General features: G+C 36.7%; 1 protein-coding gene across 7 annotated transcripts in view; it reads right to left on the bottom strand.

Moving 5' to 3' along the window:
* The window catches only part of AUTS2 (activator of transcription and developmental regulator AUTS2), a 1118598-nt gene that overhangs the window by 628147 nt on the left and 473833 nt on the right, over nucleotides 1–16618 (bottom strand). For all 7 annotated transcript variants that reach the window (XM_074328456.2, XM_074328450.2, XM_074328457.2 and 4 more), the window contains exon 3: nucleotides 7275–7376. In XM_074328456.2, coding sequence (XP_074184557.1) covers nucleotides 7275–7376 — 102 coding nt within the window. The remainder of the gene's footprint in view (nucleotides 1–7274; nucleotides 7377–16618) is intronic.

Here is a 16618-nt window from a genome sequence, read left to right as displayed (position 1 = left end):
GGAAATGACATAGATGGAAGAAGAAAGAGATTTGAGACTTGAAATGAAAGAAATCTACAAGAACTTTCTAACTCCATCAGAAAGAGCAATATACGAATAATGGGCATACCAGCAGGAGAAGAAAGAGAGAAGGGAACAGAGAATATATTCAAACAAATTGTTGATGACAACTTCCCAAACTTGTGGACAGAACTGGATCCTCGAATCCAAGAAGCAAATAGAACACTTAATTACCTAAACCCCAACAGGCCTTCTCCAAGCCACATTGTACTGAAGCTGTCTAAAATCAACAATAAAGAAAGAACCCTCAAGGCAGCCAGGGAAAAGAAGAAGGTACCCTAGAAAAGAAAGCCCATTAGATTATCATCAGATTTTTCAGCAGAAACTCTACAAGCCAGGAGGGAGTGGAACCAAATATTCAAACTATTGAAAGAGAGAAATTATGAGCCAAGAATACTATATCCAGCAAAGATATCCTTTAGATATAAAGGAGGAATAAAGACCTTTCCAGACATACAGAAGCTGAGGGAATTTTCTAATACACGACCTGCACTACAAGAAATACTAAAGGAGGCTATTCGACCACCATCAACAGGGACAATTTGTGACAACCAAACCATAAAAAGGGGGAGAGTAAAGACCTGAACCGGAATATGGGAATGGAGAAAGTAAGCATGCTGAAAAAAATGGAATACTCTAAATATCAAACTTTCTTTTACATAAACTTAAGGGTAACCACTCAAAAAAAAAATCCAGAACTGAAATATATACTGTAATAAAAGAAGAAACAGAGGTAAGCATCATAGAATACCACCACACAGAAATAATAGACAACAACAAAAAGGCAAAGAAACAATGGAGACACAGCCTTACCAGAAAACTAAAGATAGAATGACAGGAAATCCTCACATATCAATAATCACCCTAAATGTAAATGGACTGAACTCACCAATAAAAAGGCACAGAGTAGCAGATTGGATCAAAAAACTAAACCCAACCATATGCTGTCTCCAAGAGACACATCTCAGCTACAAGGACAAGCACAGACTCAAAGTGAAAGGGTGGAAATTGACACTCCAAGCAAATGGTACCCAGAGAAAATCAGGTGTAGCCATAATGATATCAGATGAAACAGACTTCAGGGTGAAAAAGATAACAAGAGACAAAGATGGACGTTTCATAATGGTAAAGGGGACTATACAACAACAAGACATAACAGCCATCAATATTTATGCCCCCAATCAGGGAGCACCGAAATATACCAAGCAACTACTAACAGAACTAAAGGGAGAAATTGACCAAAACACAATTATACTAGGGGATGTAAATACATCATTGACAGCTATGGATAGATCATCCAAACAGAACATAAATAATGAAATAGCAGCCCTAAAGTGACACATTAGATGAAATGGACAAAATTGACATATGTAGAGTACTTCATCCAAAAACATCAGACTATACATTCTTTTCTAGTGTACATGGAACATTCTCAAGGATAGACCATATATTGGGACATAAAATCAGCCTCAGCAAATTTAAGAAGATTGAAATCATACCAAGCATATTCTCTGATCACAAGGCTTTGAAATTGGATATCAACTGCAAAAAGAAAGCAGGAAAAAACACAAATACATGGAGATTAAACAACATACTTCTAAAGAATGACTGGGTCAAAGAAGAAATTAGAGGAGAGATCAAAAGATACATAGAAATAAATGAGAATGAAAATACATCCTACCAAAATTTTTGGGATGCAGCGAAAGCAGTTTTAAGAATGAAATTTATATCATTACAGGCCTATCTCAAGAAACAAGAAAAATCCCAAATAAGTAACCTCATGTTACATCTTAAAGAACTAGAAAAAGAAGAACAAGTGAGACCCAAGGTCAGCAGTAGAAAGGAAATAAAAAAAAAACAGAGCAGAACTAAATTAAATAAGAGAACAAAAAGAGAATAGAAAAAATTAATGTGACAAAAAGCTGGTTCTTTGAAAAGATTAACAAAATTGACAAACCCTTGGCTAGACTCATTAAGATAAAAAAGAAAGAAGACACTAATTAACAAAATCAGAAATGAAAAAGGGGACGTTATCACGGACACCACAGAAATACAAAGCATTATCCAAGAATACTATGAAGGACTATATGCCACCAAATTCAATAACCTAGAAGAAATGGACAAGTTCGTAGAAACACATAGCCTTCCAAGGCTGAACCATGAAGAACTGGAAAAGCTAAACAGACCAATCACCAGTAACGAAATTGAATCAGTCATCCAAAACCTTCCCAAAAGCAAAAGTCCGGGACCAGATGGCTTCACTAGTGAATTCTATCAAACCTTCAAAGAGGATCTAATACCAATCCTGCTCAAACTCTTCCAAAAAATTGAAGAAGAGACAGTACTTCCTAACTCATTTTATGAGGCCAACATTACCCTGATACCAAAACCTGGTAAGGAGAACACAAAACAAGAAAACTACAGACCAATATCTCTGATGAATGCACATGCAAAATCCTATACAAAATTCTAGCAAATCGAATACAACAATGCATTAAAAAGATTATTCATCACGACCAAGTGGGGTTCATCCCCAGGGCACAAGGATGGTTCAACATCCACAAATCCATCAACGTGATACATCAAAATAAAGGACAAAAATCATATGATTATATCAATTGATGCAGAAAAAGCATTTGACAAGATACAACATCCATTTATGATTAAAACACTTAATAAAATAGGCATAGAAGGAAAATACCTTAACATAATAAAGGCCATATATGACAAGCCCTCAGGTAATCTCATAATTAACGGTGAAAAACTGAAGCACTTTGCTCTGCATTCAGGAACACGACAGGGCTGTCCCCTATCACCTCTGCTTTTCAACATAGTGTTGAAAGTCCAGCCAGAGCAATCAGGCAAGAGAAAGAAATAAAAGGTTATCCAAATTGGGCATGAAGAAGTTAAATTGTCACTCTTTGCAGATGACATGATACTACATATAGAAAACCCTAAAGACTCCACCAAAAAGCTTTTAGAAACAATCAATGATCAACAGTAAAGTTACTGGCTACAAAATCAACGTACAAAAGTCCATTGCATTCCTGTATACTAACAATGAAATCTCAGAAAAAGAAACACAAAAAACAATTCCTTTTGCAATTGCAGCAAAAAGAATAAAATACCTGGGAATAAACTTAAACAAGGATGTGAAGGACCTATATGCTGAAAACTATAAGACATTTTTGAAAGAAATTAAAGAAGACACGAAGAGATGGAAAGACATTCCATGCTTATGGATTGGAAGAATCAACATAGTTAAAATGGCCATATTACACAAAGCAATATACAGATTTAATGCAATCCCTATAAAAATCCCAATGGTATATTTTAAAGAAATAGAACAAAAAATCATCAGATTTGTTTGTAACCAGAATAGACCCCGAACAGCCAAAGCAATCGTAAGAACAAAGAAAAATACTGGAGGTATCACACTCCCTGACTTTAGCTAGTACTACAGGGTTATAATAATCAAAACAGCATGGTATTGGAAGAAAAACAGACACAATGGAATAGAATTGAGACCCCAGAAATAAAACCACATAAGTATGGACAGATAATTTTTGACAAAGAAGCTAAAAACATACAATGGAGGAAAGACAGCCTCTTCAATAAATGGTGCTGGGAGAATTTGAAAGCCACGTACAAAAGAATGAAACTGGACTGCTATCTGTCACCATGTACCAAAATTAATTCAAAATGGATGAAAGACTTAAGCATAAGACCTGACACAATGAACTGCACAGAAGAAAACATAGGTACTAAACTTATGGACCTTGGGTTCAAAGAGCATTTTATGAATTTGACTCCAAAGGCAAGGGAAGTAAAAGCTAAAATAAACGAATGGGACTATATGAAACTTAAAAGCTTCTGCACAGCAAAAGAAACCATCGACAAAACAAAGAGGCCACCAACTGAATGGGAGAAGATTTTTGCAAAAAGTGCCTCCGATAAGGGGTTAATATCCAAAATATACAAGGAACTCATGCAACTCAACAACAAAAAACAAACAACCCAATTGAAAAATGGGCAGAAGACCTGACGAGACATTTCTCCAAAGAGGACATACAAATGGCAAATAGACATATGACAAAATGCTCAACATCACTAATCCTCAGAGAAATGCAAATAAAAGCCACAATGAGATATCACCTCACCCCAGTCAGAATGCCTATCATCAACAAGACAAATAGTAACAAGTGTTGGAGAGGCTGTGGAGAAAAAGGAACCCTCATACACTGTTGGTGGGAATGCAGACTGGTGCAGCCATTATGGAAGGCAGTATGGAGGTTCCTCAAAAAATTACTAATAGAATTACCATATGACCCAGCAATCCCTCTTCTGGGTATCTACCCAAAAAATCTGAAAACATTTATACATAAAGACATTGTGCGCCAATGTTCATTGCAGCTTTGTTTACGGTGGCCAAGACATGGAAACAACCAAAATGTTCTTCGATAGATGAATGGATAAAGAAGTTGTGGTACATATACACAATGGAATACTATTCGGCGGTAAGAAAAGATGATATAGGAACATTTGTGACAACATGGATGGATCTTGAGAGTGTAATGCTAAGCGAAATAAGTCAGACAGAAAAAGCAGAGAACCATGTGATTTCACTGATATGTGGTATATAAACCAAAAACAACAAAAGAACAAGACAAACAAGTGAGAAACAAAAACTCATAGACACAGACAATAGTTTAGTGGTTACCAGAGGGTAAGGGGGGTGGGGGGTGGGAGATGAGGGTAAGGGGGATCAAATATATGGTGATGGAAGAAGAACTGACTCTGGGTGGTGAACACACCATGGGATTTATAGATGATGTAATACAGAATTGTACACCTGAAAACTGTAATTTTACTAACAATTGTCACCCCAATAAATTAAAAAAAAAAAAAAAAGAGCTGCTTGGCTTTGAACATCAAGTCTTCCTTCAGGGAAGGGGAAGGAAGGACAGCCAGGCACCAGAGAATCTGAGTTCATCCTCCCCAATGATATATCATTGACCAGAGTATGTCATATGGCCACATTTATCTATAAAGAATTTTTTTTTTTTTTTTTAGCTGGCACATTACCAACTTGAACACAATCAATGGTAATCAGCTAACAAAATTGCCACACTTGGAAAATGTTTTGAGAATGAAGAAAAAGAGAAGGGAGGAAAGAAGGGAATGAAAAGATGTGCAGGAAGAAAGGGATGCATGTAGAAGGAAAGATGTAATGGACAAAGAATTTAAAGAAAATTGACTTGGATTTGAATCCTGCTGTCATCACTTCCATGCTTTTCGATTGAAAGCAAATTAGTGTTGTTGAGGCTGTTTCTCAACTGTAAAATGCCGATCTTACAAGATGGCTGTAAGAATTAGGTGAAATTATTTATGTAATATTCTTAGAATAGTGATTGCACAGAGTAGGTACTAGGAAAAGTGAATTTTATTCTTCCTATAATACCTATAGCCTATTAAATATTACAACACTGAACTGCAAAAAAAAAAAAAAAAAAAAAAAAAGCCAAACAACTCTCACTCTCCACCCCTTTCGCTCTCGCTCTCCCCCCTCCCCCTCCCCTCTCCCCCACCTCACTAGACCAGTTCTCTTCCCTAAGAATGTATCACTAATATAAACCCTACTTGAATATTAAGAAAAAAGGCAAAACAAAATCTTAGAAGAACAGCTAATGAAGTATTAAGTATTGTTAACATTACAACATAAGTAAGAAATAGTGTTATAGCAATAGTTTTAGCATTATAATTTATGGTTCCATCATAAAATTAATGAAACATAAACACACAAAGAAATATTCTTTTACACAGACAAAAGCTGAGTTAGTATTCTTTATATATGTAACTGATATTATGCAATATTAAAAGAAAAGGCAATTATCTACGAGACATTAAAAGTACTATAGAAACAATTATACTTTGTTTATCCCACTTAATCCTTGTAAGAATTCAATGTTGCATGGATCACGTCTCACCCTCGATCTCACAGACTTTCCTGAGAGGTGTAGGAAGCTAACTGTCTCGGGTTGTCCACCTGAGAACCGGGTGTTCTCCGGTTGTTGATGGAGAACCGGGTGGGACATTATTGTAGGAATGACTCCATGTACTGCAATGGTCCCCAGCCTTTTATACTTATGGAAACCCCTCAGTAAAAAAAGGTTTTGAGCACATTCTTAAGATAAGTGTGTTTATAAATTCTATAGACAAACTATTCCCTGCTTATTAAATTGGGTATCAGTGAAGTTTAATTTATTTTAGACCAAAAATAAATAAGGAGTAATATTTTCCTCTGGTAGCACAGCGGGTCATCCTGTACAGCATGACAATGTCAACTGCGTTAGAGCATCCAAGGAAGAGGAGGTGGATGGCTTTACTCCTATTGTACACCCTGACAGCATCTTCTTGAAACTCAGACACTGAAGTGCTGCATCTTTCTTAAGAGTATTGTCTCCTTCATCTGCTGATGTTCCTGTGTTGGTATCAATAATAAAAATCTCTCCCTACTCGATCTGTTTTACAAGAACATTTCCAAGTGTTGCTCTCAGGGACAAAGATAGGTCAAGAATCTTGTTATATGACACGTGAGGGAAGAAGGCAAGAGCATCCCGAGGGGGCCAGGTGCTTCTCGGAAGTGACACAGTGAGTCAGGCCTGTTGGCGGACAGGAGGCTGGAGAGGGCTTAGAGCCAGGTCTAGAGAGCTGACACATCCCTCAAGAGGTTCTCACAAGTCTCTTCCCGAGAAATCAGTCAGGAAATTTAATTCCTTTGCTGGCCAAGTAAGTGACTGGTTAGTCACCCCTTCTAACAGAAATAAACTGGCAGCAAGGAATTATTACCAGTCTCATAGGTGAAGAAATCACATAGAGCTCACAGTTGAAGGATGTCGTTTTCCCAGTTGTAGTGCTGCCTATTTCTTTCATTGAAAACTGATATTAAAAGTATTATCATTTTCCTTTGTTATCTGTTTTTGCTGAGGTGACAAATACTCCCACCTACCTTATAATTTGTGAAAACACATTTTCAGGCAAACTAGAAAATGGAATGACACTATAACAGAAGGCTCAACCACGCGTACATCAAGAAAGGGTAACGTGTGGGAGCCAGATAAGCAAAGAGGTGTGAAGGCAGGGAGTGCTGGAGGCTGAGATCTGCCCCACGGAACGCATGGGCTGGTGCGTTCCTCTGATCATTTAATACTTACATCGCTGAGCCTCTCCCGGGAGCTGCTCCTGGGGAAGCCCTTGGACTCCCCACTGGCGCTCTCGCTGTCGCTGTCCCTGCAGCTGTTCTGTCCTGGCTTGACCTACAGGCAAGACACGAGAAACAAGGAAAGTCAGTGGTCTCCTCACACAGCTGCTTCTTTGCCCCTGTTCTTTAAGCCTGGTCAAAAGGGAATCATTTAAGTTCCTGATCTTTAACATTTTCTCAGTCTCTGAAAGTTGCCAGGCAAGCTGCCATAGAAAGAAACACAGAAGGCAGGATAAGCAAAACATTCACCATAAAATGCCACTAGGATAAATGAGTGCACAAGTCTCACATACTCATAAACACGTGAGAAGTTAAACAAAGGTGCGTAAGTCTTGGAAAGTAATCTTCCCTCAGATTTTTCCTCTGTTCCATTGTGATTTCTTTTGTGGATAACAAAAACACCCAAAACACTGAATATGCTCTAGTCAAATTACACCAACTATGACTTCCCACCATATTTCTTCTGTCCTCTTCTGAAACAACAACAAAACAGAACAAAACACAAGGTTTCTTACCCTGAAAGAAAAGGATGAGATGATAGACGTTAAACTGTAACCACTGAGAAGACACTTAGGATTCTGTTTGATGAGACAACATTCTGGAGGTCTCCTACCAGATATGCAGCTTAAGTAAATTAAGGCAGCACTCATTCAACAAATAGGTATTAAGCCCCACATTTGAGCCTGGTAGTAAGCACTGGAGATACGGTGCCAAACGAAAAATAACCAAACCAAAACAAAACGAACAAAAAAAACCTTGGTTCCTATAGAGCTTACATTTTAGCAGTCTCTACGCATTTACCCAGCTCTGATTTCCATAAAAATGAGCAAACACACAGAATTGCAAACGTCAGTCTGTGTGAGACTGTGTCACACACATATGGAAGATAAGTCTACCTGTGACATCCTCAGCAACCCCTTCTGCAGAGACCCCAAGCAATTCATGCAGGTTACAAGACCGACCCCCTTTACAATGTTCTCAGTCTAGCAAGGCAGTGCGAGTAAAGCACGTGTAACAACACAAGGAAATACATGCTACATGAGAACCCAAAGTGGCCAGTGACATTCAGAGGAGAAGTGCTTGCTTGGATTTTAAAAGTGGACTGAGCTCATATGGCTGAGAGGAAAGAAGACACTTCTGGAGAAAGGCAGAAAGCAAAGGCAGGGAGAAGAACTTGCGTGGAAATGATCAGGCTCTTCCCAGAAACAGGGTTCCTTTGGGGAAGAAACAGGGAGAAACATTACAGAGGGGTGCATGAGTCAGAACATGGAAAATCTCAAACAAAAGACAAGCCCCATGTTTCTGGGCAAGAGAACCTGAAAGAGCAAGCAAGGGTAACAGGTAGCAAAACTTCTGCCCATGTGGCTCTGGGGCCAAGGGGAAGACGAAGCAACATGAATGGACAATACATCTGCATCGGCATTCCTGTACTTTAATGTGCCTCTTTCTAGACTGCAGCTCACACCCCAACTTTGATCGTACAATCTAATCAGCTATCCAAATATCCCCACGATACAGAGCATTCTTTTTTGCTTTCAACCTTTCTACAAATCCACTTTTACCACTTTTTTCTAAAATCCCATTCTCCAGAAGTCTCCTGTGAAGGAAACCTCCAAAATGATGCTAATTTTATTTTGTATCCTCCTGAGCCCTTAAGTACTTACTTAGTTTCCTCCTAAGTTACTGCAAAACCTGCTAATTCTCAGCTAATTCAGATGCAAGCTATGTGAGCCTTTTCTATTACTATGGAATACAAGTTCAGAATATTGTCATTCTCTTAAGTTTTCATTTTTACACTTACAATAAAGGGGGATTTAATCTAAAATGAACATCACTTTTAATTTCTTAACACATCATGTCCATTTCTGCCCTCTTCTTTTCACACTAGATTTCCTCTGTCTGGAATGCTCACTCTCACCTTCCCTGTGCTTTCCAAGTCAAGATTTTATTAAAGCTCAGATATAACAGTATATCCTCCACTAGTCTTTGAAGAGCTCTTTCTTTCTGTATTTATGTTTTAACATATGCCCTCATAGTTAGCTAGCATATCACTCTTTATTAAATGCCTTTGATAATTATCACATATTTTAAAGTTTAAAACAGCCTGTTACACACATTTTTATGGATGATAAGATCTGTGTGTGGAGTGGGCCCTAATTCATAAGCAATGGCAGAAGTCTCAGGCCACTGGAATGCTGAGTTAAGTACAGGCAGGTAAAGCTACCTCCAGTGTATGGATGAAGCAACAGACAGAGCCAACGACGTGCTCAGAACCAGGCACAGGATCCAGGACCAGCCCACGCCTACTGCCTACTGCTCACTGCGTTTTAATGCTCAGTGCCCAGCTCAATGTTTACATTGAACATGGAAATAATCAGTCTGCAGTATATTCACAGCTCTGCGGGATATATTTTTAACATATTTGTGGTATCTGACTGCTTTCACAAAGAACTCTTATTAGGTGATATTTGATCAAGAGATGTTCATTAAAACCTCAGTCCCCCAACTTAGTTGAGAAATGAACATCCAGGAGGTAATAAGGATACAGAGGCATGAAACTTTTCCTAATATCCAGCTGGCTTAACAGAATCTGGATTTCGCATTTGGGCCTTTTCCCCACTTCTTCATGAAAGGAAATAAGTTCAACAAGGCCCAATGAGAGCCTCCAATGGCCCTGACGTAAATTATCTGACTAAATGTTGATCTAGGCTAAGGGCAAAACCCAAGAAAGGCTGAGAGGAAGCAGCTCGCTCGCCATCCCTGTGCTCTGCCAGCACAAGCACTTGAGCGAATGTTCTTCAGAGAGCCTTACATAAAATCCACCCCACATACCTTTTTCCTCCAAAGCCAGGCTCAAGTTTAAAGGAAACTTAGGATTTTAAGCTGTCAGACAGCTCAATATTTCAAAGAAATGGATTGACTACAGTAAGTACTAAAGCTAAACCACACAATCTCAGGCCAAAGAAGTATTCATTCCTAATCCCATGAATACATTTAAAACTGGCACTTTCAGCCACATCCAATGGATCATTTGGGGTAGCATAACCAACTCAGAAGTTGTAATCCTTTACCTGAAGTCCCTAGCTATTACCTGCAACCAAGAGACATCACAAAGGCCAAGTGCTGGCTGAAACATTTAAGGACCCGAGAATAATTGATCTGCTTACATTGATCTCTCCTAGCATTCATGGCAGCTCTGCTATAAGAAAGCTGTGCTCTAACTGATGGAATAAGATTTCTTACTATCAGCTGGTATTAGGCTGATGCAAAAGTAATTGTGGTTTTTGCAATTATTTTTAAGCTTTTAAACCACAATTACTTTAACACCAACCTAATAGATACCTCAGGACCTCGTTTATTAAACAATTATTATAATTTACTCTCTAGTTACAGAAGTTCCTTCCCATTAGAATATTATATGTTTTAGTCACCAGAATTAAAACAGACAAGAGGACACTAGTTGTCTGGCATGAGTGACAGGAATTCCATCAATAAGATAAACATGTTTTATAAAATATAAGAAGCCATTTTGTTTTTCATTAGATTTCATTGTCAACAATATATTCTCCAAACTGAAACTGTGAGCTCATTACAGACTTAACTGTTATTAATGGCTATTTAAGAAAATAACGATCCATGGTTTGATCACTGCTACTGATCTATAATAAAGTGCAGAATTCGGGGCACGTGTGCCCAGGTCTGAGCGTTCGCTCCGCCGTCCTTTTCAGCTGGACTATGGCAAGTCCCAACAAGATGCTAGCTGCTCAGCAGTTGTCATTAACCCTTCAAACAAAATTCATACAAGAATAAAGTACGCGGAGAAGATATCTGTGTCTGGAATTCGAGAGGACTGATATGAATTATGCAGCGCCACGAAGCAAAGCATCCAGAAGTAATCTCCCACCACAGCTGTAGTTCCTCAGAGCAGCATAAATCCTATCTCAGACTGCTGAGTTCTCTGACAGGGATCTAAATGAACTTGATGCAAGGTGTTTCAAATGTTTCAATAAGCACAGAATCTTCTTTCATTCAATGACATTTTGTAACTCACCTTCACTAATATCAAAGCAGCAAGTATTTAATCTTGTACAAATGATTTTGTTTTTGTTTTTCAAAAAATAGCTGTCCACAAATGGAAAAGTTTCATGATTGGATGGGATCTGTACTATTCTATTCGTTAGCTATAAAAGGTATTTCAAATGAGAGACACAGAACCAAACTAAAGAACTTAATGAAAAAGCTGACATATCAAAATGAGTTACCAGGAAATAACTACTACAAATAAAACTACAAAGTTGAGGAGGAAAAAAAAAAAACATTTTCTTAAGAAATTAATATTTTGTATGAATAATAATGAATAATATTTTGTAGAATAATATTTAATGTATCCTAAGAAGTCGTGCCAAAAAGCTAAAAATTAAATTCTGGAAACTAGGGCAGGGCAAGGAATTTGTGCAAAATTTCTCCAGGGCCATAGAATCAGAAGTTATCTTATTATTGCCTTCAACAGTTAGAGAAAGAACTTTAAGCAAGAACTTGATAATCTTGAAGTTAACCGCTAGTAAAATTTAGATATTAAAAATACTTATATTCCAAATCATTATCAAACATAAAAGGATAAAAATCATAATCAATAGAGAAATGGAGACAAAATAAAGGAGCTAGCAAGAAAGCAAAAGTATGTGACTAAGTGTATTGGTTATAATAACATACATGGATTAAGCTCCCACTATTTAGAAAAAGCAAGGGCTCCAGTTTGTACTGATTAAAATAAATACCCAATGATTTGTTAATTGAAAAGACTCCTAAATTTAAAAAATAGGAAAAAAGACAAAGTATTACAAATAAATGGCTAGATGAAGTCATATTAAAGACAGTCACTTTATAGTAGTGACAAAAGGTGAAATCTTACCTTTACACTTCTGTACTTATACTAAGGGAATAAGGTATAAACCTTCATAGGACGATATGTAAAGTAAAAAATATTCTAAGTAATAAAGAATAAAGGGAATCAACAGAAGGTAAGAGAGTTTAGCATCCTACTAATCAGGGAGCAAGTAAACAAAATAATAGAAAGGACTTACAGGTTAAAAATTCAGTCTGACTTAGGCAAAATGTAGTAAATACTGGTGAGAAACCACACCTTCTAAAGCATCCATAGGAAGTTACCACCAACTGAAGATGGATTAGGTCACAAAGAATATCAAACTAAGATTCAAAATGTAGAAATTACTTAAGCAGCCTTCTCGCTGATGAAAATTAATTATATTTTAATCTAAGTAGCCGTATCACCAAAAGATTTTTAAAACTCTTTTAAAAAATATATCTTTAAAAATTCTCTCCACAATTATAATTGAGTCAAAGAGAAAATCACAAACACACTATTTGTATTAAAAAATGAAAATTATAAACATGTAAGTTAAAAATTTTACAGGACCCATAAAATCAGTGCAGGCTAACTCGTGTATTTGCAATAAAATGGAAAATAACAGAAAAAAATGGCTTAATTATAGAAATCAAAAAGACCAAAAATAAATAAGACCAAAAAAGCAACTATAGGGAAAATTACAGCAAGGAGATGCTAAAAATGAAAATTAAACATTGAATTGGAAATTAAATTATTGTACAACAAATTAGAGTAAAATTAGAGCAAAACCTACAAAGATAAAAGAGAGAAACTTCTTACAAATCTAATAAAGAGATAAAAAGCAATACCAAAAATAGAAATGAGATATCAATATATAATGTGATAACATAATATATAACGTGATAATAATAATGTGATCATTATAATAGGCACCTTATATGTTATAATTATAAAATATAATAGGCACATTTATTTATAAAATATAATAGGTACATTTCTAAATTATAGTATTAACCATTATTTTTTGGTGGTAGTGTCAAAATCATAATCAAATGGTTTAAAACTTTAAAGAAAATTTAACAAAATTTGATTTAGAGCATTTAGAAAAAAATATGCAAAGCTAATCTGTGCCCAAATCTGATAATAACAAAACAAAAAGGGAAACATGGAATAATTAAAAGAGCTGCAAGCATCTGATGAAATATAATAATTTGAAATTAATAATAAAATCTGATAGAATCTTACACAAGAATATGAGTCCACCAATTTGCAAGTGCGCACAAGGGAGATTATTTTTGAGGTGATAGTAAAGTTCTAAAATTGGGGTACGATGATGGTTGCACAACTCCATAAATTTACCAAAATGAGTAGATTGTACACTTACAATGAGTAGATTTTATGGCATGTAACTTATATTTCAATAAAGCAGTTTATTAAAAAAAAAAAAAAAAAAGGAAAAGATTCCATCAATTTAATCTCTTACTCCGGAAAGAGTCAGGTCACTGCTAAGGACTCACCCGATTAGGTCAAGTCAACTGTGCCACATAAAATCTAATCATGTTGTTGCAAGTGGTAGTATTTCATCTTTTCTTTAAAAAAAAAAAAAAAGGAAAGAAAATCAAAACCTAATCATGGGAGTAAAAAGGAGCAAATATCCTGAGGATCACTGTCAGATTCTGCCTCCCACAGTGGGTTTCCAAAGACAAGGAAAGGAGAAACTGCCTTTTAATCCATGTGTCATAAAATGACTCCAATAGAATTAGACAAGTTTTATTATCCCTACGTTCACTGCAGCATTATTCATGGTGGCCAACACTCGGAAACAACCAAAGTGCTCTTCAATAGACGATTGGATAAAGAAGATGTGGTATATATACACAATGGAATACTGCTTGGCCATAAGATGAAATACTGCCATTTGCAACAATATGGATGGATCTTGAGATTATTATGCTAAGCGAAGTAAGTCAGACAGAAAAAGTCAAGACCCATATGACTTCACTCACATGTGGGATATAAAACTGAAAGCAGCAAAGGAACAAGACAAACAAACAAAGAAACAAAAACTCATAGACACAGACAACAGTGTAGTGGTGACCAGAGGGTAAAGGAGGAGGGTGGTAGATGAGGGTAAATGGGGTCAAATACATGGTGATGGAAAGAGAACTGACTCTGGGTGGTGAACACACAATGTGATATATAAATGATGTATTACAGAATTGTACACCTGAAATCTATGTAATTTTATTAACTAATATCACCCCCAAATTTACTCAAGATTGAAAAACGTTTTATTAATGTAAAGTAAGATAGGGTCCATGGATACGCCTGGACTTTTGTTGTATCATTTATCTTTGCCAGTGATGTTCCCAAATAAATACTAAAGGCACTGCACTGCTACAACTTGAAAAATAGAAACTACTGAAGCGATTCTACTTGCCAATCACATATATTATTCAAAATTTAAGAGAGTTCAGTGAACTTCATAGCAGTAGCAAAAAAACTGAACATCAATAAAATAGAGGAAAATAAGCCAAGATCAATATAACTGCAGTCTCAAACATAAGCGAGAAGCTATTAAGACAATCAAGAACAATCTGACCAACTTTGATATCCTTCCAAAAGACACACAGAACCCAAGTACACTACCTACTGTTCTGTAGCTATTCAACAAAATCAAAACTCTATTCTCTATGATTTGGCCAAGAGGCTACTGTAATACTATTTCTTTACAACTTAATGATGTGAAGGGAAGAGAATGGGAGTGTAAAAAGCAATACTTAATCTATAACTAAGATCTCTAGCTACATTTTGGATCCTATTTCTAGGTTGAATTCTGTTGACAAAAGGCATGATAACATACCTGACTCTTCATTTTCTACTAAAAAGGAAGCCTAAACAACGGGGGTGAGGAGGACATACTAAAGAATGGGATTAAAGCCTGAATGAACAGAGGAATTTGGCATTCCTTGGGCTTGATTTTGGACCACAAGATAAATCTGTTTCCAAACAGGCTCAGAAATTCACACACAATACATACATGCAATGCAAAATAATTTGAGGAAGGAATGTCTGACTGCCTTGGTAAAGTTTCTAGCCTTCTGATAACGAGATTTTGATTATTACAAAGAAATTCTGAAACAGTGCTATTTGGTTGGCGAGGATGAATATGCAAAAATGACAAATACACAAAACATATTTTTCAGTAAGAAAACATGTTTTCAAACACCTTTTTACATGGCCTGGCTTTCTTTAAAATAACCATCACCCTCAAACATAAAATGTTTTATACCTTTTGTTTTTCCTGTTCTACCTTGGAAAAAAGCCCAACTGAAGTCTGAGGAAGGAAATATGTAAGATGAATGTGGCATATTTATTATCCGAGAAACATCACACAAGAGGAAATTGGAAACCAAATTTAAAGACTACTAACCAAAGATGGGACAATTTGAGTATCGGTAGCACAATAACACAATGAGTTGAAACATATCAAACATGTTTAAATGTACAAGTATACACTTATATTAAAAGAAAATCAACAAATATCTTATTCGTGACCTTTGAAGAACCTTTCGCCAATGAAAAAGAAAATAAAGCAAAGAATGAAGCATCAGTAGCTGCTAACACCCTAAAAAGAGAGAAAACCAGGTAACAAGCCTCCTGATGTAAGAACAAATCTACTCCCATGTGTGTGTGTGTGTGTGAGTGTGTGTGTGTGTGTGTGTGTGTGTTTGTGGGTGTGGGTGTGTGGAGGGGGATTGGGGTAGGGATACAGAAGAAACAAGGTACCCATGTCTTAATTGTTGAAGTTGGATGATGAATGTGGTGGAGGGGGGTGGTTATTACACTGTTATCTCTATTTTCATATACTTTTTAACTTGGCTATAACAAGTTTTAAAAATCTTACTTCCAGAAAAGTTATATTCTTCTTTCACCCATACACTTACCTACTGGCTATTCGTTTTAATTGAGAGATTATGAACCTTTAGAATTAGCTATGATACAAATTACTTCAGTTGCAAGCTATCAAAAATTTTAAGATATGAATTCTGACAGCAAACCTCCTGCTACTGTTTTGATACCAGTTCATTTCCAATCCAGTCAAAACTTGCATCAAGGCTACGTGTCCATCTCTGCCCACGAGGTCCCTAACTAACATCTTAGGTGGCTTGGGCGGCTGGAGCACCAGAAATGTCCTCACAGTCCTGGAGCTGGGAGTCTGCAACCAAGGTGCCAGCATGATCAGCCTGGTGAGAACTGTGCCCCCAGAGATGCCACCTTCTCTCTGTGTCCTCACATGAAGGGGAGAGAGAGCGAGATCTCTGGGGTCCGGTCCTATAAAGGACACCAGTACTATAGGGCCCTACCCTGACAACTTCATTTCATCGTATTTACTTCCTGACTCCAAATACATACGAATCTGAACTAGG

Source organism: Rhinolophus sinicus, chromosome 3 (genome assembly GCF_057876585.1).
Source record: "Rhinolophus sinicus isolate RSI-liver-muscle chromosome 3, RSI-T2T, whole genome shotgun sequence".
Lineage (NCBI taxonomy): Eukaryota > Metazoa > Chordata > Mammalia > Chiroptera > Rhinolophidae > Rhinolophus > Rhinolophus sinicus.
This window is presented reverse-complemented; position numbering and strand designations above follow the sequence as displayed.